Below are 23,355 nucleotides of genomic sequence, written 5' to 3'. Positions count from 1 at the left end.
TCTAGTCGTTAACTGGAAGTGCATTGACGTTTGTAACCTTATCTAAATGCCATCGACATTAAATTGAGAACATGCTTTTAACCCATTGATCAATGCAAATGGAGCATGTTAATAATGTATTTCCAGTAACACAGTTTCACTGGCGAGAATGAGGGAAAAGCTCGTACAGTATTTGGACTTTTTCCGAAAGGCTATGAGGAATGCACAGCAATCAACAAGCAAACGATTGTCACACTTTGATAGGATTGTACTGGTGTCTTTCACCTACACCCAGCCAGATAAAGGGCTCATTAAAATACCGGTGCCTCTCTGGGAAGACGGTGCTTCTAACACTCGTTATTCTCTGACTTAAAATGAAGACACATACACAGACGGAGGAGAGAGAAATAACACAAATATGTTATAACTTGTAAGCGCACGCACACTTGGCCAAAAATAACTCAAATCATTGCACCAAACTTGACTTTGTTTTCTGCCTTGCGTGCATTCCTCCCTAAAAAGAACAGGGTTGTCATCTTAGGTCGAGTCAGGTTTGACTCAACACGACGGAACCGTTATAGTGTTACCATGGCGACAACAGAACAGGGGATCCAAGGCCAAAGAGCCCCTGAGCTGGTGGAAGAGCCCTAATTCTGATGTTACCACTGCCTTCATGCGCTGTGATGTCCTTATCATTGATTTTATGACCCCCTCATACTCTTTACTGGGATGATGAAATGTCACCGGTCATTGGTTGTTCATCATCACTGGGTCGTGTGAGCAATACAAGGATTAAGGTTCTATATTTGAAAGAAAGAAAGAAAGAGAGAGAGAGAGTGTTTTGGTGGAGGAAACTGGATTAAATCCATTATTTAGGTCTTGATTCCCCTTCACTGGATGAGGGAGGGAGCGAGAGGGAGCTCACAAACAAAAGGCATCTGTTCCTTCTATATCTCTACACTGCAGCATTGCTGTAGGACATACTGTATACTCCAGAGACATGTATTCAATCTATACAACATCCTCAAGTTTGTTGGCGTGCAGTAAAGTACTGTGCTATTTACTAATGAGGAGAGGAGACTTTACAGGCATCCCGAGGTTCACTTCACACATCATGACATCACTGAGATCAGGAGGCTCACTATGGCATTTCAGAGCTCAGTTTAACGTTCTCTCACCAGCTGCACATAGATACCCACTGTGTGTGTGCGCGTGTGTCTAAGGGCCTATAATGTACATGTGATTATGGGTATTCCACCACAAATTCCTTGTAGACTCATTACCATTATATTTTCCAGAACAGAACACCCTGAGCCTAACACTGAGAAGCCTATTTAGCTTGAACATATATGAGAACCTCTAAATCCAAACATTCACAGCATTGTGGTAAGGGGATAATGACCATTTCACTGGTAATGCAATTCACAGCTCATACTGCATATGCTATAGGCAAACATATTCTCAAAGAGGTAGCACCACAGACATCCCTCTTCCTTCTCCATACTCTCTATTCATAAAGACAATAAGCCGACATTTCACCTGTTGTTACTGGTGTTATTATTTCACTGTGCCAAGGCAGATGCTGACAGCTGTGAAGTGACTCTCTCATGAATGTCCTCATCCACAGGTCGTCAGACTGGCCTCTGTGTCCGTCTTTCACCTCTGTCATCTGGGAGGAAGGGAACATGGCCCCCGGTTGCCCAATCCACGCTGTCTCCTGTCATTGTCTTGACATCTGGGGACAAAGTAATTCTTTTCTCTTTTATTTCAAGAACACAGGGGAAAGAGACCACACAGGACTATAAAGAGGGCTGAGGGGGAAGGAGGGAGAGAGAGAAAGGTGGTGGTGGTGGTGGTGGTGGGGGCGGGGGGGGGTTCTAAGCTTGGGGACTTTCTTTCTCATACTGCCTTTGAACTACTGGAGGGATAGAAAACACTTTGTTCTTGTCACTTTCAAAGTCTTCATTTTCTGGACACGTTTCTTGCTCAAAAGAAAACAACTGAAGACCTTTGCACCATCATCTTTGTTTATCAGTTTTTGACAGTAGTGTACACCGCATACACACACACCACATTTCTTATTTCCATGATGATCAATGCAAACACAAAATACGGAAAACAGGGACACTCCAGTATACATGTTTAATATATTATTTTTATTTTAACATCATCATCATCATCATCATAGTTTTAACTTTTAATTTCCCTTCATTCTTTTTAAAATGATCACCTCTGAATGTACACATACTGCAAACTGTCAAAAATATACAAACAAATGCAGGCTTGTGCTATAGTCTGGTCCAATGTCTAAAAAACAGTTGCACTGGGGGAGAGAAAGAAAGAAAGAAAGAAAGAAAGAAAAAAGAGAGAGAAGACATTAAAACCTTAAAGACATGCACAGCATCTGTGTGAGCACCAGTCATGGCGGCTGTGTACAGTATGGTGCTTCCATGGGCTCTCTGTGGAAAAGTACACACTGGCGGCGGAGAAAATGCCAGTCTCATATCAAACAGGGAAAAAAAAACTATTGTTAATGGAACTGTTAGGCACATCATTGTTTTTTATGGTTTTACATTTTCTGTAAAAGTCAGATGTAGAATGTTTTAACCAATGAACATAAAACCGACCCAAACAAAAAAAATCATACTTCTGCTTTTAAAAGTTGTTTTGGAATCACTGTGTAGTTAGGAACGCAGGAATGTCTTATAATCAATAACTTAGGTTCTTCCAGGGTCTCTGTGTGTGTGTGTGTGTGTGTGTTCCGCAGGTGAAGAGCAGAGGTGCTGGGGGTGAACCGTGGTGTGGTGCAGTGTGGGTGGGGGACTGTGAATGGTCCACAGACATCCAATCAGATGCTCAGATCTTTGGGGCTCTCCTTGTAGGTCTTCTTCTTGGGTTCCGGGAGGGTGGCCTTGGAGGCGCGGCTGGCATTGGACTTGAGTGTGCTGTAGTACTCCCTCAGCCTGGATGCTGCTACCTCTTCTTCATCCTCTTCCTCCTGCTCCTCTTCCTCCTGTCTGAAGCTCCTGACCGGGGAGATATCCCGACCCAGGCTCCTGGCTCTGTAGCGGGGGTCCGGGGACTCCTCCCTGTTGACGTAGCGCCCCTCTCTGTCCCCCCTCTCAGGTGAGCGTCCCCTCAGCAGCGAGCTGTACCTCTTGTAGGCACTGTCGGAGTCGGGAGTGCGGACTCTGGGCAGAGTCTCCCCTCCGAAGGCTCCCCGCTGGGCCTTGGCAGCCTTGCTCAGCAAACTGTCTCCTTGGTAGGTCCTCTCCATGGAGGAGGCCCTCAGCAACAGGCTGTCCTCCCCAAACAGTGTCGACTCCCTGTTGAGATGGTCCATGGCTGGAAGCTCCCGGAGCACGTTGTCTTCTGCCAGGGCTCTGGACTTAGCAGCGCCCGGGGGCTCCCTCAGTACTGCCACATCCCCGTTGGGCTTCCAGATGCCACGGCCCCCTTGCCTGTCTGGGGAGGCCTGGGTGTCGCGGTAGGGGTCTGATGACTGTGTGCGACGGCGTGTGGGGGAGGGATGAGGTTGTGAGCGGTGCGGGGAGCTACGGCGGTTGGGGGAGTGGTATGGTGAACGGTACGGTGAACGGTGTCGGCGGGGAGAGGGGCGGTGATGGCGATGTTGTCTCTCTGGGGAGCGTCCATGCCTGCGCCCGTGTCCGCCGCCGCGGCTGTCCAGGGTGTTTTCGGCGCTCCGGGCGCGACTGCGTCCTTTGTCTGCGGAACGGTGTCTCCGATGCTGCCCGCTGCTTTGGTGGCTGCTGCTATTGTGGTGGTGGGTGCCGTCCTTCTCCCCGCTCGACCTCTTGCCTTTCTCGCCCTTCTTCTTGAACAGCTTGGAGTTGCCCCCGGTCTCCGTGGACTTGCCCCCCTTGCCCTTGCGCTTACCCTTGCTCTTCTTGTCGGGGGAGTGGTGGCGGTGGTTTGAATGGTGGTGGCCGCCCGAGCGCCGGCTGTGCGGTTCCTTCTTGGTCTCCTTGCTCTGGGATGGTTGGTGAGGGTCTGGTGGGTAGCTGGACTCCAATGGTGCGTTGGCGCGGCTGTTGGGGGGCAGGGTGCTCACTTCCGAAGCGTTTTGTACCCCTGAGGCAGGGTTGGCGCCGTCGATGCCATTGCCTGGAACATAACATGACATACAAGGGGTTGGGGATGAGACACACTGCATTGGCCAGACAACCTAGAGCAATGACCAAGCTGTTAACATTGCTAATGGAGCCAATTCTAATGTTAATATCAGCAAACAAACACAGCTAAAACGTCTCTAGTTGGTTGCAGAGCTACAGCGGATAGTAAAGTATTACTATGTATGAACAAGAAACATGTACAATAAGCATTTGTGAAGCAGCCAAAGCTTTACCCAGAGACTTTACCCACAACAAAGCTCTCCCCAAGGACCCCAGGGTTTATTTTGCGGTTATGTAGCTGAGCAGGACCGATGGTTGAACCATGGTTTGGCCAATGGTTCGTTAGAGCACGTGCTGGTGTTGTTGATGATGCTGATTGAGTTAATTTGCCATGACTAATTCATGCTCTCTCATGCTCTTGTGACGTCTGCGAAGGAGCAGTAAATGTTTAATGCAACCAAAAAAAAAAACAGATGAGTTCTGAGAACTGAGAACTGAGTAATGATGTCAAATAATGTATGAATGTTTGGAACTTGGTGGGGTTTAAAATGTTTTGTGTAAGTGTAAGTGCTTAAGAGTTTTAAACCATAAGTTGAATAGTTTTAGGAACACATATATAGTTTGTATGTGATGACAAGTTGCATTCAGTATAAATGTTCATGTCTACTAAATACTATGGAGGCAGCAAGGTGCTCTAGCCTAAGTAGTTTGGGGAGACTACAAAGTTTACACAGATAAGTCATTTCCACTCCAAATGTCCCTGACAACCATCTCATCTGGTCAGTGAATAAACAAATGGATGGTCATTCAAGCATCACTAAACAGGTTCTAAAAACTACGCCTAAGGAACTCTACTAAAGTCAAGCTGTACTAACTCTACTGTAACTGAGGGATGAGGTACAGATACCTGTTAAAGCTGCAAGGGAAAAAGTCTAGGAGAGACAACTACAGTTACTAAACTAAATACCCAACATCCAGTATCACCAAAATAGCGTGACATGAGCAGAACTTATAATGTTGCATTTCAGCAGAGGACACGGCGAGCCCAGAGGCTTGAATGCGATGCTGCGGCGGGATGCATGAATCCATTCCTACTGGTCAGCATGACAACAGCGGTGGCGGTATTGGCAATGCAATTCTGGGTGAATGGATTCGTATGCATGGAGCAGAGCACGGCACGGGTGAGTTGAGGGCACAGCACACGGATAGAAAGAGAGAGAGAGAGAGAGAGTGAGACACCGGAGGGGACGGAGGAGAGGACAGCTACAAACCGTGGTCTGATTTTGGCCCGTTAGGTAGAAATTAGGCTCTCCCATCTTGTCATTTCCCATACATGCAGTGAGATGGGGAGCGACCGTCCCTGAAGGAAGGAAGAGCCCAGCAAAATAAGAAGGATAGATGAAAAAGAGAAAAAAGAGAAAAGCATGTTTAGATCTTAAAAACAACAGGCAAAAGAAAGAAGAATTATTGTCTGTGTTTATTTTTTTAATGGAAAAGGTGTTTATTTGATCATGTAATCATTCAGAGAAAGAGACAGTCCAGGAAATTACCCCACCCTTGAGTGAAAAAAACATCAGTTACAGAGAAAGTCCTGGAACCCAGCACATACACACATGCACATTTGTGCACACACACACACACCCACACCCACACCCACACCCACACCCACACCTCACTCACCAGCAGCAGCAGCAGAGACCCAAACCCCATAGAGACAGCGAGATGCACACACAACACCGTATGAAGCCGTTTACATTGCCAACAGAAAAAAGTAACACTAGTGAATATGTCAAAGGGTGGAAACTAAAAGTTACAAAAATGGTAAAAAATATACAACCTCACAGAGATGTCATATTGGTGCAGGAGAGACATAGCACATTCTTAGCGCAACAAATTACATGAATGAGTTTTTTTCAGACGGGCAATAATCCCCCACCCCCAAAAAAACAAAACAATAATGCATTAAAATGACTTGTGACTATAGATCAACAAATCAATACACCTACAAATGAAACATTCCATAAATATTATGGAAAATGGACAAAGCAAAAAAAGAAAATCATTTGGGAATTACACTTTGACAATTTCATGCAGCAATAGACTTTTTTCGGATTAATATGTGGGTTGATTCATGGCTCTGTACATCAACAAAAATACTTGTAAAAATGTCTGCTTGTTTTTTTGTTACAAAAATGTCTATCGGTGGAGTGATGGAGTATTGTCAGGGGATGGATGGAGTCTCCAGAATCACGGTTGTCCAATGACATTTACAGTGGGTGAGAATATAGCCATGGATTTGTGATAATAAAGTCACACATAATATTGTGAGATTTCCCATTGAAATGGTCAAAAATGTATTAGAATGTTCTCATTTGAATACAGTCTCAACTCAAGACCTTAAACTCAGTAGCTTACATTCACCTTCAATAAATATTATAAATATGTTCATTATGCCATTACCAAATCCTCATTGGAGATGCCATCGAAACCAGAGAGCATTTACGAGATTACCACTGGATACAATAGATCAAGTTTCCTTTTTTCCCCCACCCCTAAAAATAGCATTCAGTAAGGACTCTGAGAATCAATAAACATATATCCACATTTAGACACATTAATCTTTTCAGTTTTTTTCTCCTCTTGTATTCTTGGTGTGTTTTATTTTCATGTGGCACAGAGGATAGAAGAACCCTTCCTCGCGGAGTCCCAGAATGCCTTGCAGTTACCCAAGCCCCCCTGCTCAGTGAGCCCCAGCCAGAAGGTGAAAGGTGACATCAGCTGAGAGCAGCAGGTGACAGCAGAGGTGACAGGACCCACGGAAGCACCCACATACACACCCAGTGGGACAGTGGTAGCCAAGAGGTGACCCCGGAGTGCCCACAGGACAGGACAGGACAAGCGAGGGGTGTCCTCTTAGCCCACCCCGCCCCGCCCCCAGCCCCCCCTCCTGGGCTCTCTCAGGGGGTGAAGACGGGGGAAAAGGGAATGTTTTCGTAGATTGACCCACCATATTCCGGCACTGAGCCATCTCCCCTCTTGAGGACCAGGTGGGCGCGGCGCCCGCCGTTTTTGATCAGTTCTATGGCGCGTGCGTGTTTCATGCCTTTGGTGGTCTCGCCGTTAATCTCCAGGATCTCATCTCCGACCTGAGGGAGAGAATGGGGGGGGGGGGGGGGGGGGGGAGACAGAGGGAGATGAAAGAGGAGACAGGGTGAAGAGAGAGGGAGACAGAGGATGAGTCAGAGAGAGTAGAGAATTGAGGATGGTGGGAAAGGGATATAGGAGGAGGGGGGAAAGGGAGCAAAGGGGTGGGGAAAAAAGGGATACAGAAGAAAGAGAGAGAGACAAGATCAGAGTGAACAAAGAACAACAATTTCTCGCACAACTGCCCTAGAAACAATTCTTGAAAATCAAAAAATTTTAGAGGGGAAAATTGTGTCAAAGAACAGTACTATAAGTCTGGTGCATGTAGCGAGAGAGAGAGAGAGAGAGAGAAAGACTGTTCTATTCTCTTTTTTCTTCCACGCCTCAAGTTATCTGTCAGTGTTCTCTCCGTCGGGGGAATTCCGCTCCTACAGAAATGGGTCTCCTACTGACACCTCCCCGCCTCATAGAAACTGGGCCTATTAATATCTCATCTAACAAGGTCCCGTTCTGAACAGTCTCACACACACACACACACACACACACACACACACACACACACACACACAGCAGCTCTCTGACAGAGACGTGTGCTAATAACATCTTATTTACATACATCACAAATCCACAAATGAATTAAATAAAAACAATTAACCCTTGCAATCTTCGTCCCGGGGAGGGGAATTGACGTTGTATTGGAAAGAGCTTATGGATTTATGTAATTAATCAAAATAAAGGTTAAACGCACAGCTATGTGACAGCTTGAGGAGCATATGTATGTTGAATTTACATATCCATGGAACAATTACCATGGAAACAATTACCCTAGATACTGTCTCTTGGGGCATTGTGTGTGATGAAGCATTTCACTAAATGAGATATGTTCTCATTTTGCATTCGTCATTATGTGAATATTATACTTCAGTTGCCAGAATACTTTTTCAGATCCGTGCTGAGCTCCTTAGACTTTCCCATTGTAGCGTTTTTGGCTGAGTGTAATGAGTGTATCAAACGAGCCCTATTTAAATGGGCTGAAATAAGTCACCAGCTGTAGTCAATCATAATCACTCATAAGAAGTTAAGAGGCCATGCCACAAAGCAAATTTGATTGACACAACTTTCTACATCACCAAAATCGATAATTCAAGGTGCTGTATGTATATTTTTGACCCAGCAGATTTTGTCACATTTTCAGAAGACCTATAATAAATTCATAAAAGAACCAAACTTCATGAATGTTTTTTGTGACAAAGAAGTATGTGCTCCAATCAATCCATCACAGAAAAATAAGAGTTGTAGAAGTGATTGGAAACTCAAGACTGCCATGACATACATGTTCTTTACAAGTGTATGTAAACTTCTGACCATAACTGTACATCACGTTTTCACCCATCAGTGAGAGTTGGGAGTAAATATCATCTGTCAGCTCATACACTCATAGAATACAACTCTGAAGAAGGCTGATTGAAGCCACAATGCATTAGCAGAAGTATCTGTAGGTCTGTCCTGCTGTATTACGATTCATGTATGGATATGGATGAGCTAAATGCCCTGCATTGTCTGTGAATATATTGAGGTGGATATCATGGTATCAGGTATTGTCAAAAACTGGTTTATGCCACCTTATAGCCGTATAGAGGCTCTTACGTACCCTCATCTTCCCGTTGCGTACGGCTGCCCCGTCCTCGGCTAGCCTCAGCACGTACAGGTCCATGTTGTACTCCCGTCCCCCTCTCAGACTGAACCCAAAGCCTTTGTTGTCTCTCTCCAGATCCACTGAGTAGAACTCAGCATCCTAGTACACAGACAGAGAAAAACAAACACACAAACACGCACGCACGCACGCACACACACCCCAAGGTCAGTCTGGTTATTCAGCGTTCAGTGGTGGCTGAACTTGACAGTGTGTATGTGTGCGTGTGCGTGTGTGTGTGTGGTGAAGGGGCTCATATTTCAGCGTAGGGGACGAATGCCACCTTCAGGAAAGTCACACCTAGATGATAGGAGCTCCAGATTGGGTGTGTGTTGAATAATTGATGAATTGGGCTCTGGGGGTTGTCTATGGAGGGTAGGGAGAGGACACAGAGAGGGCACAGGTCCGACAAGGACACAGTGACAAGCACAACCCCCTCCCTCTACATCCACGCTCTGCCCAGGATCAATGGTATCAAAATAAGGACCTAGCTAGTGTCAGATTGACTTATAGGAACTACATATTGTTGTGGGAAGTTTGGCTAGAAGGCATTGATGCCTACATTAAAGGAACTCTAACTTTATCTATTCAATAAATGAGCTGAAACACAACATTGCTCCTGGTTCACAGTATAGATGCACTGATTGGCTGATTGATTGATAGTCCTTACCTGGGCTGGAGGTTGTGTTGTGGCTGGAGGAGGAGGGGGTTGCGGGGCCTTGAACTCAAAAGACTCCTGTTTTGGTTTGGTGTTGTTTCTGGGGGGGAAAAGATAGATTACAAAAAAAAATTATAAATCAACAACATAACATAAATCATTGACTATTCCCTTCCGCTTTCAGAAAATGTTCCACCATCTATAAGGACTACAGTGTCTCAGACTCCAAATCCCACAATCCCTCTCACCTGGGCTCAGGTGCAGCCTGTTGCTGGGGTGTGTGAGTGGTTGTTATGGTGGCGATTTTCTCAGCGTTGGTGAGCAGTGTTGCGTTGGATGACTCTGTCGAGAGAGAGAGAGAAAGGAGACACATCAGGTCACTGGAGCTCGAAGCAGACCAGGCAAACCCCTTGGGGAAAATTCACACAACACAGGGCTGGAACAGAGCCCGAGAGCAGTATGACAAAACAATACTTTCACAAGCCATAATGAATGTATATCACACAAAACCCTCAGCCTGGGCAATATTAAAGCCTAGCCTTTTATCCTACCAAGGAATTCTGATTCAACTGGAATATGGTGCTATTCATTCAATGACCCACTACACACACACACACACACACACACACACACACACACACGCACACACACACACACACACACACCCTTGGCATTCACTCAAGAACCATCCCTCATTTGAACTCGTCCTCCTCTCCAGACATAGAAATCTATGACTCCCAACTACCATAATCTCTAGCTCTAACTATCAGCCCCTACCTTAATCCTAGCACCCTACTCTCTATTCCGCTCACAATCACCCCTGACTGCGGTCAATTCCGCCTTTCATCTACCCATTACTCCCCCTCTAGTCCCCTTGGATCCCATTGGCTTAACTCTCCGTTTCGCTCACGGCCCCTGAGACACTGGCCTGGCCAATCAGAGGGCAGTGTGCAGAGGGTGGGTTTACTTCCAGGCTGCTGGGTAGTCAGCGGTTGTACAGATCCGAGGTTTGATGTGTGCTTGGCCCAAGCATCTCAATGTCTTAAAATAGACCTGTTTTTTTTGTTCTTTCTCGGAAGAGATGCTGGTGTCATCTGTAGCCCAGGAAACATCCTCACATCTTCTCTCCCCTCCTCTCCCCTCTCCCTCTCCCTCTCTCTCTCTCTCTCTCTCCTCTTCATCTATTCCTCTGCCTCTTCCTTCCCTCACTCCATCCTTCTCTTGACATCCCTACCTCCATCCATCCATCCCTCCCTCCATCCTTCTCTCTGTTATTCACCTATTCACCCTCCCCCTCCCTCCCCTTTTCTATCCATCCCTATCTCCACCCTCCCCTTTTCTCCCTCCTTCCACTCCAGTGCCCGCTCGCTGCCTCTGTGTGTGTTTTTTTTTCTTTTTTTCCCCTTGAAACATTCAGGTCACACAGAAAAGCACTGAGCTGTCCCCCTGATCTGTCTCCCGCCTCAGCAATATTTCCTAGCGTGTGAATGGAAGGGGGGACGACGACGACGACGACAATTTAAATGAAGAATTCAACAGAGGAAGAGCATACAGTAGTACGACCCCCAGGAGGGCTGTGTACGGGGGTCACACAATCTCGCTTACCACTGTTTCTCGACACTGCATGGGATCGAATGAGGTGTTGTTTGGCCCTGATGAGGCCTTTGGTTGGTAAAGCATTAGACATTACAGCAGCCTGGGATCAGAGCTGCGTCTCCCTGCAGTGATGTGAGTATCAGCCTACTCATTAAAATCTCCCTCCGCCTCCCTAGGAGAGCTGCGCTCAACAGCAGGAGACGACTTGGCCTTGGATACACACCAGCTGGCACACTCATTCACACACACACATGCACACACACACACGCATGCATGCATGCACACACACACACACACAAACTTGCACATGCATGCATGCATGCACACACACACACACACACACACACACACACACACACACACACACACACACACACACACACACACACACACACACACACACAGGAAAAAGATACTCAGCCGAAGATAAAAGACACAAACCACACCCTTATCACTCGCACTCACGCACACACACACACACTCACGCACACACCTGTATAATCCATCTCCCTCACTTTCTCTCTCTGTCTTCTTGGCAGAACAATTTGGGCTCAGTGTTCTCATCTACTGCACTTCACAGAGAAGCTTTCATCCATAAAAAAACAGCCCGAAAAACAGCAACCACCGACTAACAGCTCGATTTCTCCAACCTGCAGGTTGACAAAGAGTATTGCTCTGGCTCCCGCGCTGCATTTCCCCCCCAACTTAATTAAACAGCATTTGTGAACCATGCCAGGGTGATCTGTCAATGCAGTGTAGCGACATCTCTTAGCCTCACACACACACACGTGATCTAACATGCACACATTCACCCCACACACAAACAAATACTCTCTCTCATGTGCGCGCGCACACACACACACACACACACACACACACACACCACAGACTTGCTATCACACACACACACACACACACCACAGACTTGCGCACACACACACAAACACACACACCACAGATTTGCACACACACACACACATGCACACACACACACACACACACACACACACACACACACACACACACTTTTTGACAGCCTCTGACAGCTGAATTACTCTTGCATGCTTTAAAGGGATGTGAGAGGAGAACGAGTGCACAGGAAAGGGAACGTTCCCTCACATCCCAAAGCAGCAGCTCTGAAGAGACATTGCAGGGAGTTTGAATCAGACTGGCAGGAACAGAGAGAACTCGAGGCTTTACATAACAGATCGTGCAATAACAAAATTCTGCTATGATGCAGATAGCACCTAGTGCATGAAATGTATAATCCTAGAATACTGAAATCATTATATATGGATACTTTCTCCATACTATATGGATTTTTATAATCATTTAAGTTTGCCTGACACAATGGAACCAATGGAATAGTCCCATGTGCAAACCCCGCCCATCTGAAACTCTCGACAGGCTCCAGCAAATGCTCAAAGTATTTCAAGTATCTGGTATATGGATAAAGAGGTGGATGTGAAACTCGGAGTAGAATCCCAACTCACCATCTCCGGGAATGATCCTTAGCGTGACGGTATTCCCGGCCTCCTTGATCAGGTTGACGATGTCCGAGTGGGACTTGTTGGTGATGGAGCAGCTGTTGACGGCCAGGATGCGGTCGCCCACCTTCAGCTTCCCACAGCGGTCCGCAGGGCTCCCCTCAATGATGCGCCCTATTTTGTGAGGCATGGCCACACAAGCATTTCCAGCTGTTCATCATGAGCGAGTCACGTTTGTGTGATTCAGAGTTTGTGTGTTGTGACAATATTGGGATTTTAAGAGAAAGGGAAGGAGGGGAGGAAGAAAGGGTGGAAAAGTGAGGGAGGAGGAGGAGGAGGGGAAGAGAGAGAAAGGAAGACAGCAGGTTAAGGGTTAATTCACCAAAGCCACCAAGCCAAAGTGCCACCAGACAGAGGCTGCCTGAAATTCTGCCAGAGTACAAATGGAAAGGGTTGGCCAAGATTGACGGGACATTTGGAGCGCAGAACCCTGAAGAAATATGCCTTCACTCTCTACACATACTTTAAATCCTCCATTCAAATAAAAGAGTAAAGATAAAGTGTCACAGCATATGTTCTCAATGTGTCACTGACTCTCTCTCTCTCTCTTAAAGGATATGTTACTCTATTTCCATGATTAAATCTCAAACTGTACAGCAGGAACCTAATAACAAAGAGACTTCTGTCAACCAATGGCAGCGGAGATGACTACACAGACACCTGCAGCGTAGATTTACAAACGTATACATCAGTGCCAACATCTCCGCTCATACCCTGGGGTTCTTTCCTCCCACTCTCTCCTCCCTCACAAAGACAGAGAGAGAGAGAGAGAGATAGAGAGAAAGAGAGAGAGAAAGAGAGAGATAGAGAGAGAGAGAGAGAGAGCGCGCGAGAGAGAGTACTGGAGCATGCCTTCGCTCATTAAGGAGAAATAGAGTGCATGCACGCCAATCTCTCTGTATCTGTCCATCTCTATTCATGTATCTATCGCTCCACCCATCTCTATTCATTTATCTCTAGTACCCATCTCTATACACCCTCATTCTTTCAACTACAACACAAAGAACTAACTGTCACTTCCCTCCCCTGTCAGTGGAGTCTAATAGATCAGTGAGGTTGATCTTATTGAGCTGTGCTCTGCAGACTAGGCTTCTAGAGGGTACATAAGAGGCTATGGGCTTTGTTGGTTTTTTAGAGCAGAAGGATGAGTTTGTCTAACGAGCGGAGGGAGAGGAGGGATGGGGGGGTGGGGGTGGGTGGGTTGGGTAGATGCTCGTTGGCAACTATCCGTCTCCCAGAGTCACTTTGATCTGTATCTGATCAGCGTATGATTTGATGTTCTGATCCAAATGAATAATTTCCCTACTGACCAATGACCAATGTTTTTCTCCTTGATGAGAGGCTTGGAAGTTTGGAAGAAAAGGCTTTAAACTGGGCCAACGTTTTCCATTGTTTGTACTTGAAAAACGCACTTTGCTAGTTTGTTGGGCGAAACAAGTCGAGTTAAGCACTATAAGTCCACTTTTAGCACCAGAAGATCCAGGAGGCCCGAGAGAAGCCTAGGACCGATCTGAGAGAGTGGCCCCAAAACACATTAGGGTTCAGTGGGCAGTGAGGGTAGAGGGGCTCCCTGTAGCAGGTAGGGCAAAGCGCATACTGCACAGCAATAACACCAGAAGGCAGAAAACAGGGCATGCACAGTGACGTAAAGAGGTGAATAAATGTGTGAAAAGGTCCTGCCAGTCAGAATAGGTCAAACTTGCATAATTCCACTAATGATTAAGTTTAGGACTGAGAGTAGGGCAATCTGATCCTAAATCAGTGGATAGAGGGTTAATTACTTGGAGCCGGGCCAGTACAGTACCATAGGCTCCAACACAATTCTTCTTCATATAATCCAACTTCTACCAAACACTTCTTCTACATTATTAAGCCCTCATTATAACAGTTAGAACCTGCTAATCAGAGCCATTTAAGTGCATGTGAATAATTGAAGTGCGTTATGTAAGAGGCTCTCACTCTGCAATCAATAATGAACGTGTCGTATGAATATTACAGCTGTGTGGAGAGAGAGAGGGTTTCAGTGTCTCTCATCTTGACAGAATGAGAGAGGACAGCAGAGAGAGAGGGCAGAAGTAAAGCACCGCATCCGAGAGGACTGAGAGCACGGCTATTGATCTGAGAGCACCAGAAATAGCGCTCTTCATTCCATGCCATTATTCAGCGAATCATTTGCATAGAAGAGGACAGAGAAACAGTCATGTGACAAATGGGGATAGTAAGGGACAGGCTCTCAGTGATTAAAGTGTGTTGTACGATATCTTGAGGGGCGACTTTATTGATTATCTGTATGCTTTCTGCATTGAGTTACTATATACACTCAAATAGACTACAAAATATGGGTCTTGTTTGTGAGTATGCATTCCTGCATGTCAATGGGAACCATGTTACACGCATTTAAGTCCAGTAAAGACTGGGGGGGGTCTTACCGAAGGTGGTCCCGGCCTCTGGCCGCGACACGGACGACACGATCACAAAACCGAAGCCTTCGTTCTCGCCGCGGCGGATCTCCACGTCGTAGGGCTGCAGGGCGGCTGGCACCATGGCGCTGCCACTGCCCCCACCCCCGCCACCGCCGCTGCCGATGCCGCTGGTGGAGCCGCTGCCAGAGCTAACAGTGTTGAGGGAGTTCTGGCTTCCCTGCGGGGTCCGCTTGCCCTCCGTCAGGGAGGGGGCCTGGGTACTGCTGTGGTGGGACGAGGCCGGGGAGGGTGGCACCTCACCTTCTCCTTTAGACGCTGAGGAGGAATGAATGAATGAATGAGTGCATTTTATTTGACATTTTCAAAAATACATAAAGTTGCTACAACCATAACCAACCAGTGAACATATTTATTTCCATTGTTGCCCTCAAAGAAGGGGGGTGGGGGGTGAAGAAGGATGGAGGGTTAGATAGGAGGGGGAGGGAAAATGATGGGGAAAGAGGGGTTGAGGTCTGACGTAATGAAGGAGGGAACGGTGGAAAAAGAGGATGGCGAGGAGATGATGGAGGAGGGAAAGGCAGGAAGAGAAGTCAAATGGAAAAGAAGGCGAGGACAGGTCAGGGAGGAGGAACAGCAGGAAGACAAATTGAAACAATTGGAGGAGAGAAAAATAAAGAACGAGGGAAGAGGAGGGAGGAACGGGAGACACAGGCACAAAGCACTGTCAGACTGACACAAAACAAACTCTTCCCTACACATGAACACAGCTTCTCCACAAGAACACCATGTATTCTAAATCCCTGACCTGTTAAAATGAAACATTTGCCTAATCGACACAGACACCAGCACTTCTGGCTCCCCCTATGCAGGCATAATGATTTCACTGATAAGAGGGAGCCGGTCTAGGGGGAACGCCCTCTCTCTTTACCACCAACCACAAACCTTTGATCTGTTTCCCTCCAAAACACATCTAAAGATATGGCTCTAGTGTTGCATCACATGCTCAAACACTTCCGTTAAACTTCATGTACTGTGACGAAGTGCGACCGCCTAATATCCACATCTCTCTCTCTCTCTCTCTCTCTCTCTCTCTCTCTCTCCCTACGTGATGCTCTCTGTTGGGAGCATTCTCATCAGAGAGAAGGTTAGGACCCTCTCCATCATGTTTATGGGCTGTTATTTATTCCGCTGAAGGGCAGCGACGCAGTTGGGAGGACGTTTGCCGGCTCTGACAAACGTTTCCTGCACACTCCCGGACTGTTAAAGAGCTAGTGGGGGAGCTGACCCTGCCAAATACCAGCCAGGTCCGAGGGCTCTTTATGGGCCTTGATGAAGACTAATGGAGGCCCGGGCGGAGAGTGGCGGAGGCAGGAGTGAATAGCGTATGGTTGGTCTGTTACATTAGCTTGGTGGTGGGGGTTCAAATTAGATGGTTTGGTTAAAGAGGAATACTTAGATGTTCTGGGCAACTCGGGATTCTATCGAGATAATGAAGCATTTCATTCTGAATTTTAAATCAAGGGAAAAAAAGCAGTGTCCCAAAAAATAAGTAGGTTGAATATATTGAATACAATGCAGCATTTGGCCAACACAGTCAGCATAGTTTCCCGAGAGTTGTATCTCTTACTCTCAAGTCACCCTACGGAACATGCCTCCCACGCCTCTTATATACTATACACACATTCACTAACACTCATACTATACATTTGAATCATCTTCCTAATTAGAATACACTATCTGCAAGTCCCTCTAGGTCCAGCAGGAGTGTCTGCTAAATAACAAACCTGTCATGTAAATATCCGGTCGCAGCCTCCCCTTTCCCCCCTCCCTGACCTTCCCTGGCCTCACCTCCGAAGCCGGTCTTGCGTCGGACGGTGAGGTTGACGTGGCCCTGCTTGGCCGCCTGCTGCATCAGCTGCACCACCAGCTGGTGAGACTTGCCCACCACCGCCGTGCCGTCCACGCAGATGAGCTCGTCGCCCGAGCGCAGTCGCCCGTCCTCGTCAGCCGCCCCGAACTTCACTATATGTCCTATGTAGATCTGAGGAGGAAGAGAGAGAGGGGGGGTGAGTTAGTTCATTACTATGAGGTAAAAGCCCTACCTGCTTTGTCAGAGAAGTGTTATAAAGTAATAAGATGGACAGTAAAAACTAAAAAAATTCTACCGACTGAACAAAGACCCTATAACCTAGTTGACATTTGCTCTTTGACCTCCCTAGGTGAGCTGCAATCAACTCAAACACTCCAAAACACTCCAGTAGTTTAGAACAGTATTAAAGTGACTCAGTCTACAGGTCTATAAACCATGAGCACATTGTATAGTACTGCTCCACAGCCCAGTCCAAATCTCCTGTGTACCATTATTTCTCTCTACGAGAGCTGTATACAGACCAGCTCACAAAAATAACAAACAACCTGGCCTCTTTAGAAAGGAAAGAAAAAGTGGTCAGAGAGATATTTCTTTTCCCTGTTTGAGGCTGCACCAACGAGATGAAATAAAGAGTGGTGCTGCAGAACTGCTGAACCCTCCAACAGCACCAACACTGCAGATAATTTGTCTCCGTCCAACAGAACAGCTCAAACCCAGAAATACATTTGGCAAAAGGATATATCGTAAGGTTTGGAACACGTTTCAGTATCTGTTCCATTTACTTGAAATCAAGCGAGGCTTTCATACCACCTAATCATGGAATGTTACTGTAGGTGATCTGAAATGCAGACATTGTGAAGACCCGACTCTTTGACTATCAAGTCTGCATTGGTCATGTGTCTTATTCAATAAAGAATCATACAGATATGTAAAAAAAAAACAAAAAAAAACAGTGATATAGAAAAAAATAAGGATGAATGAATGCTCCTGAACTCACCGGCTCTCCAGCCTCGTTCCCTCCCAGGATCCTGAAGCCAAAGCCTGTGTCCTTCCTCCACAGGAAGATGTCCTGCTCCTGGAAATCAGGCTCTGCAACAACAACACAGCCAACCACCATGTCACTTCACCTGCACTCATCATTACATGAAACACTCTGTGACTCACAGCTTCATTTCCTGAGAGTGGGAACTGTGGAGGAGGACTAGAGGAGATGGATGGGATTGATGATGTGATTCATGGCCTTAATGGGTGCACCTGCATTTTCCAAATTAGGCCATTGGTCCATACATGTATGTTATGCAAATTAGCTAACCCTAACAAACACATTTTCTAGCTGTATTAACTAGTGTAGGTGAGCTCTTTCCCAACTCTACTCAGCACTTAAGCATTTACACAGGTCGGCACAATACCTGGTGTTGTATTATTAAGCAGACATCTCAGCAGTATGCCTGTTCAGAACCCCCAGGATAGATGAGATCAAAGGTGGGTGCGTGCGTGTGTGTGTGTGTGTGTGCGTGTGTGTGTGTGTGTGTGTGTGTGTGTGTGTGTGTGTGTGTGTGTGCGTGTGTGTGTGTATGTATGTGTGGGTAGCTGTCAGAAAGACACCATGTTGCTAAGACACAGTAGTGACTGACAGCTCATGGTTGATGTAGCACTGTAGGTGGTCAGATCTCAGGGGAAGTGTGTGTGTGTGTGTCTGCGTGCATGTCTGTGTGTCCGGAGCCCCCCCCAGGGATGCCCTCTGTAACTGCCCAGACCTTTGCTGCGAAAGCCACTAAGACCCAGCAGGAGAGAGGATGCCAAGACCAATCTCAATCTCACTGAATCGATTAAAACAGACGTGCAAATCGCTCTCTCTATCACACTGTGAGTGCTGATAGACTGAGAGGGGGAGGTCACAGGCTAACTGTAGCAACGGGATCTCTGAACAACTGGGTGTGTGCAGATCCATATATGAAATGAAGATCTTCTAATATGCACAGTGGCTTGCTCCAGAAGACCCTTATGAACATGCAGATGATTTTATGGAAGGGAGAAGAGATCGTGGGGTGGCTATCAGGCAACAATCAAAATGGCCTCTGTACGAAGATCAAGCATGGGCAGTTTTCCCAAGTGTACATGCTCAGGTACGGGTTTGTGTGTTTATGGCTTTGATCTCAGACTCAGTCAGCCAAGCGCTTCATCACTGCGGTAATGATGCACACTAATACCTGTGCAGTGGCCAAGTCTGCACCTTGGGGATACTATGCAGGTTTTAGGCTGCTGAACGCTCAACACAGCCCCATGCTGAAGTAAAGCATTTACACCTGATACGCCTCTCTCATTCCTCACTCTCCACCCTTTCTCTATCTATCTATCTATCTATCTATCTATGTACTTATCTACTCTCTCTCCCTCTCACTCATTCTCTCTGTCTCTATATTCTTGCTTTGTACCCTTCTTCCAATTTCTGGCTCTACCTGCTCTTTCATCTCTCTCTCTCTCTCCCTCTCCTTCTCCTCCTTCACAGTCTCCCTCCCCCTCTTTGGGCAGCGACTAACCAACAGACAGACTTCAGGAACCAGCCAAACCTCCGCCTCCTCAGGACAGGGATGTGCAAGTGCTGAGTAAAAAGCTGAGCTGAGCCTAAACACACACAACCACCCCCCTTCTCCATCCTTTGCATTCCTATTCCAAACCCATCCTTCTCTCAACCACCTGAGGTTAGCTAGCTAGCTCTCCCCCTCGCTCTCTCGTTAAAGACTTCTTAATAATGAAAGACCTTGATGAGAGCTGGGGCACCCGAGAAATTAGTAGGCATTTAAAATCTCACGACCCTAGAAGCCCCCTCTTCTCTTCCTACTCCTATGAGGACTACTTGACAGGCGAGCTGAGGGATATTCCTGCTAATTGGGTGGCTAGCCCCCAACGTTAGCCTCACACAAGACAATTGGGGGGAAATATGCAATCCACTGTTCCCCTCACCACCGTCGCCAATTATACGGCCATTTGTCTTGAACAGTCTTTTTAAAGAGCAGCGCAGCACGGAAGCATGCTAATGGCTGCATGGAGAGATAATTGGGCTGAAGTGCCATACTGTGGTTTGAGGGGGGACATTTGTGTGTGTGTGTGTGTGCGTGTAGTTATGAAGTGGCCAGGTGGGATAGTTAAGCACCCAGGGTTGATGAAGGCTTACGTGGCTCGTCAACTTGCTACGATGCTCCAACTCCTCTATCCTGTCACCATGACACACACACACACACACACACACACACACACACACACACACACACACACACACACACACACACACACACACACACACACACACACACACACACACACACACACAACCAATACTGATACTGGTATGAGGTGAAGCTACTTACATTTGCATGCAGGTTATCCCTTACCCCAAAACGCTGCTCACCAGCCCCAAGACTGCAGTACCAGCATGTCAGGACTGGGGGAGCCCCTGAGCCACATCCCCATGCACCCGCACCAGCCACCAAAATGTATTACTTACGCCTACTTTCATACATGCTCCTGGACTGGGCCCAGATCTTGAAGGGGTCGGGTTTCCTCTGAATGGTCCCGTCGGCCGGGGGGTCCTGGGGAGGCAGGCCGGGCAGGGGTTGGGAGGGGGCCGGGGGAGCGGCGCTCTCGCTGAGAGGGGGGGCCAGGGACGGGTGCAGGGGTGAGTCGGTGTGGGCACTCCGGTGGCTGGAGACGCTGTGCTGGGAGCTGTTCTGACTGTCCTTCCTTGCCAACTGCTGTTAGGGCAGGAGCGAGAAGGAGGGGAGTGGGATAGAGAGAGGGAGGGATAGAGAGAGAGGTAGATTGAGGTGAAGTGGGGGGGGGGGGGGGGGGGGGGGGGGGGGGGGGGTGAGGCATGAGAGTACATATCAGTCCCATGGAAAAAACACCAAAATACATGTCAAAACACAGATTTTTTAATCATGAAGTGAAGCCAACGAAGTGAAACAATGATGTCAAGGAGAAACATACTCTCCATGACTACAAAAGGCATAATTAAGATGCTTTGTTTGTGAGATTTCTTATAGAAAAGGGGGAAAAAAACCTCACTGGCTTCACATGGAGAAATTCAATAATTAAGTAATTCTCCTAACGGAAAGAGAGAGCGCTCCTCTGACAAGAGTACATAGCCTATTCCTTTTGTTCAACACAAAGCTGAATACATTAACGAGAGGCCCTATTCCCCACTGCATATGAGGAGAGGAGACATTTAGAGCACAACCAGTAGCAGAATTCCTCTCAGAGAGAAAGAGAGAGACAGCTCCGACAACTCCCTCATACGAGTGAGAGTGAGGATAACAGAGAGTGACAGTCGTCCAGTCAATGTATCACATGACTTCTCCTCCATCCTCCGAGAGGACAACCTACAACCAAGTGGGTAGAGGAGAGAAGTGAAGCATCTTCAATGCAGACTTTATGGGATTTCACACCTAACAACCAACTACCTGCACCTACTGTATTGCTATAACAGCCTTTGTAAACATACCAAATCAGTCATGCATCCTGCTCAAATGCATGCATACACCATTTATCCCATTCAGCTATTTCTGCAAAACAGAAATAATCAATGAACCACAAATGTAGCTTAAGTGTTTTTCCAATGCATTTGGAACCTCTCTCTGAGCAGACCAAAAGACTCTTTGTTTTTCGGTGGTGCCTTCATTTTCAATGAACACAAATGAAATTACAGTGGGCATAGACCTTATCAAAATTGGCTGAACTGTTTAAACCATTTGACATCTTCCCTACAATGTATTTCTAGAATGGCCTCCTCCATTGGTCTCCCTCATTCCCTCTACCTCATTTATGTCGACAGAATGAAGGAGTGAAAACAAATCTCAGCTGCTCTAAGGTGCTGCCATGCTCTGCCTACCAATGGCACAGCATCATATTAATCTTACATTAACCCTCCCACAACATTATCAGGACCGCATTATCATCATCATCATCATCATCACCATAATCCCCCACACACAATTATCAACCAGCACCACATTATCAACCAGCGCCACATTATCAGCCACAGAGCATAACATTATATTTTAGTACAGCATTATCCACCACACACACCTTTATCAACCGGCAAAACACTGTCAAACCAATTCTCAATATTATCAACCTCTTCTCAACCCGCAAACCTTCATCAACCAACAAACCATTATCCACCAGCACCCCATTCACCCAACAAAACATCATCACCTACCACTCCATTATATGACAGAGCACTTCTGGAACGCAGTTCAAATTCATCAACATCATCATAATAATCATCCTGCAAAAAAAAAAAACGGGTCCGTTAAACACAAAAAAAAAAAAAAAGCAGTGTTCATTTAAAAACCCACCACCTCATCAACATCATACTCCACATTGAGTCAGACTGGGGTTTCCCCAATAATGTATTCCATTCTCATCCTGCTACCACCCGGAACAACAGTAGAACGTGATCAGAACCCAGGTCACGTACAATCAAAGCCCCTCATCACAACACAACACCCACCACAGCAGGAGGTTTGACAAGAGAGAATCCCCCTCACAGCTCTCTCTCTCCGTAGCACCACAGCTCCACCACAGCCTCAAACATCAGCACCCAACTCTACGTATCACCACTGAGGACCGAAGACCAAGGGATGAAAATGAAGTGGGGGGGAGGATGGATGGACGGATGGTGGAGGGATGCTATAAGGAGGAATTGTTGGTGACTTACCAGCTTTGGGCTCTTCTTTGCAGGTGCCACCCCTGGGAGGAAGTGTCCAGGTCGAGATGGAGAGAGAGAAAGAGAAAGAAAGAAAGAAAGAGAGAGAGAAACGGTTACTGACACTTGTAAATATTCCCCCTTCCCCACAGGCAAAAGCAAGGACCCCCCCCCAAAAAAGAAAACATCGACGGAGAGACGGAGGGACTCCTGACAAGGACGAGTGTCGTAGTGGTGCTCGTCTGCGCCCGAGTTCTCGCTTCCCTCTCTCTTTCTCTGCCGCGTTCCCTCGCTTGCACATTCCACGCTCCCGCGCGCGGCGTCAAAAGGGGGGCAGCGCAATCTGTCTGCATTAGTGGCGTGGCTGACTGGTGCAGCTGAACAAGAGAAGAGGGGCCAACCCCAAGGGCTAGCCCCGCGCTCGCTAGACCCTGGCTAACCTACTGACAGAGAGATAAAGAGAGGGAGAGAGAGAAAGAGAAGGAGAGGGAGAGAGAGAAAGAGAGAGAAAGAGAGAGAGAGAAAAGAGAAAAATAATGGGAGTGTGTATGTGTTAGAGAGAGATGAAAGGAGTCAGAGAGAGGGAGGGAGAGAGAGACTAAGAG

At 46.9% G+C, this 23,355-nt stretch overlaps 1 protein-coding gene across 5 annotated transcripts in view; it reads right to left on the bottom strand.

Annotated features, from left to right (window-relative positions):
• Positions 1-1,988: 1,988 nt before the first annotated feature.
• magi1b (membrane associated guanylate kinase, WW and PDZ domain containing 1b) overlaps positions 1,989-23,355 on the bottom strand; it is a 109,987-nt gene continuing 88,620 nt past the window's right edge. For 2 of the 5 annotated variants that reach the window (XM_083667770.1, XM_083667772.1), the window contains exons 13-24: positions 22,763-22,794; positions 22,262-22,330; positions 20,549-20,795; positions 18,041-18,132; positions 17,022-17,214; positions 15,180-15,488; positions 12,697-12,864; positions 9,856-9,949; positions 9,620-9,707; positions 8,908-9,051; positions 7,120-7,258; positions 1,989-4,104 (exon numbers count right to left, since the gene is read on the bottom strand). In XM_083667770.1, the coding sequence (XP_083523896.1) occupies positions 2,828-4,104; positions 7,120-7,258; positions 8,908-9,051; positions 9,620-9,707; positions 9,856-9,949; positions 12,697-12,864; positions 15,180-15,488; positions 17,022-17,214; positions 18,041-18,132; positions 20,549-20,795; positions 22,262-22,330; positions 22,763-22,794 (2,852 nt within the window). In that variant the 3' untranslated portion in view covers positions 1,989-2,827. The remainder of the gene's footprint in view (positions 4,105-7,119; positions 7,259-8,907; positions 9,052-9,619; positions 9,708-9,855; positions 9,950-12,696; positions 12,865-15,179; positions 15,489-17,021; positions 17,215-18,040; positions 18,133-20,548; positions 20,796-22,261; positions 22,331-22,762; positions 22,795-23,355) is intronic. The other 3 variants (XM_083667773.1, XM_083667774.1, XM_083667771.1) reach the window with 2 other exon arrangements.

Source organism: Argentina silus (assembly GCF_951799395.1).
Source record: "Argentina silus genome assembly, chromosome: 4".
NCBI lineage: Eukaryota > Metazoa > Chordata > Actinopteri > Argentiniformes > Argentinidae > Argentina > Argentina silus.
This window is presented reverse-complemented; position numbering and strand designations above follow the sequence as displayed.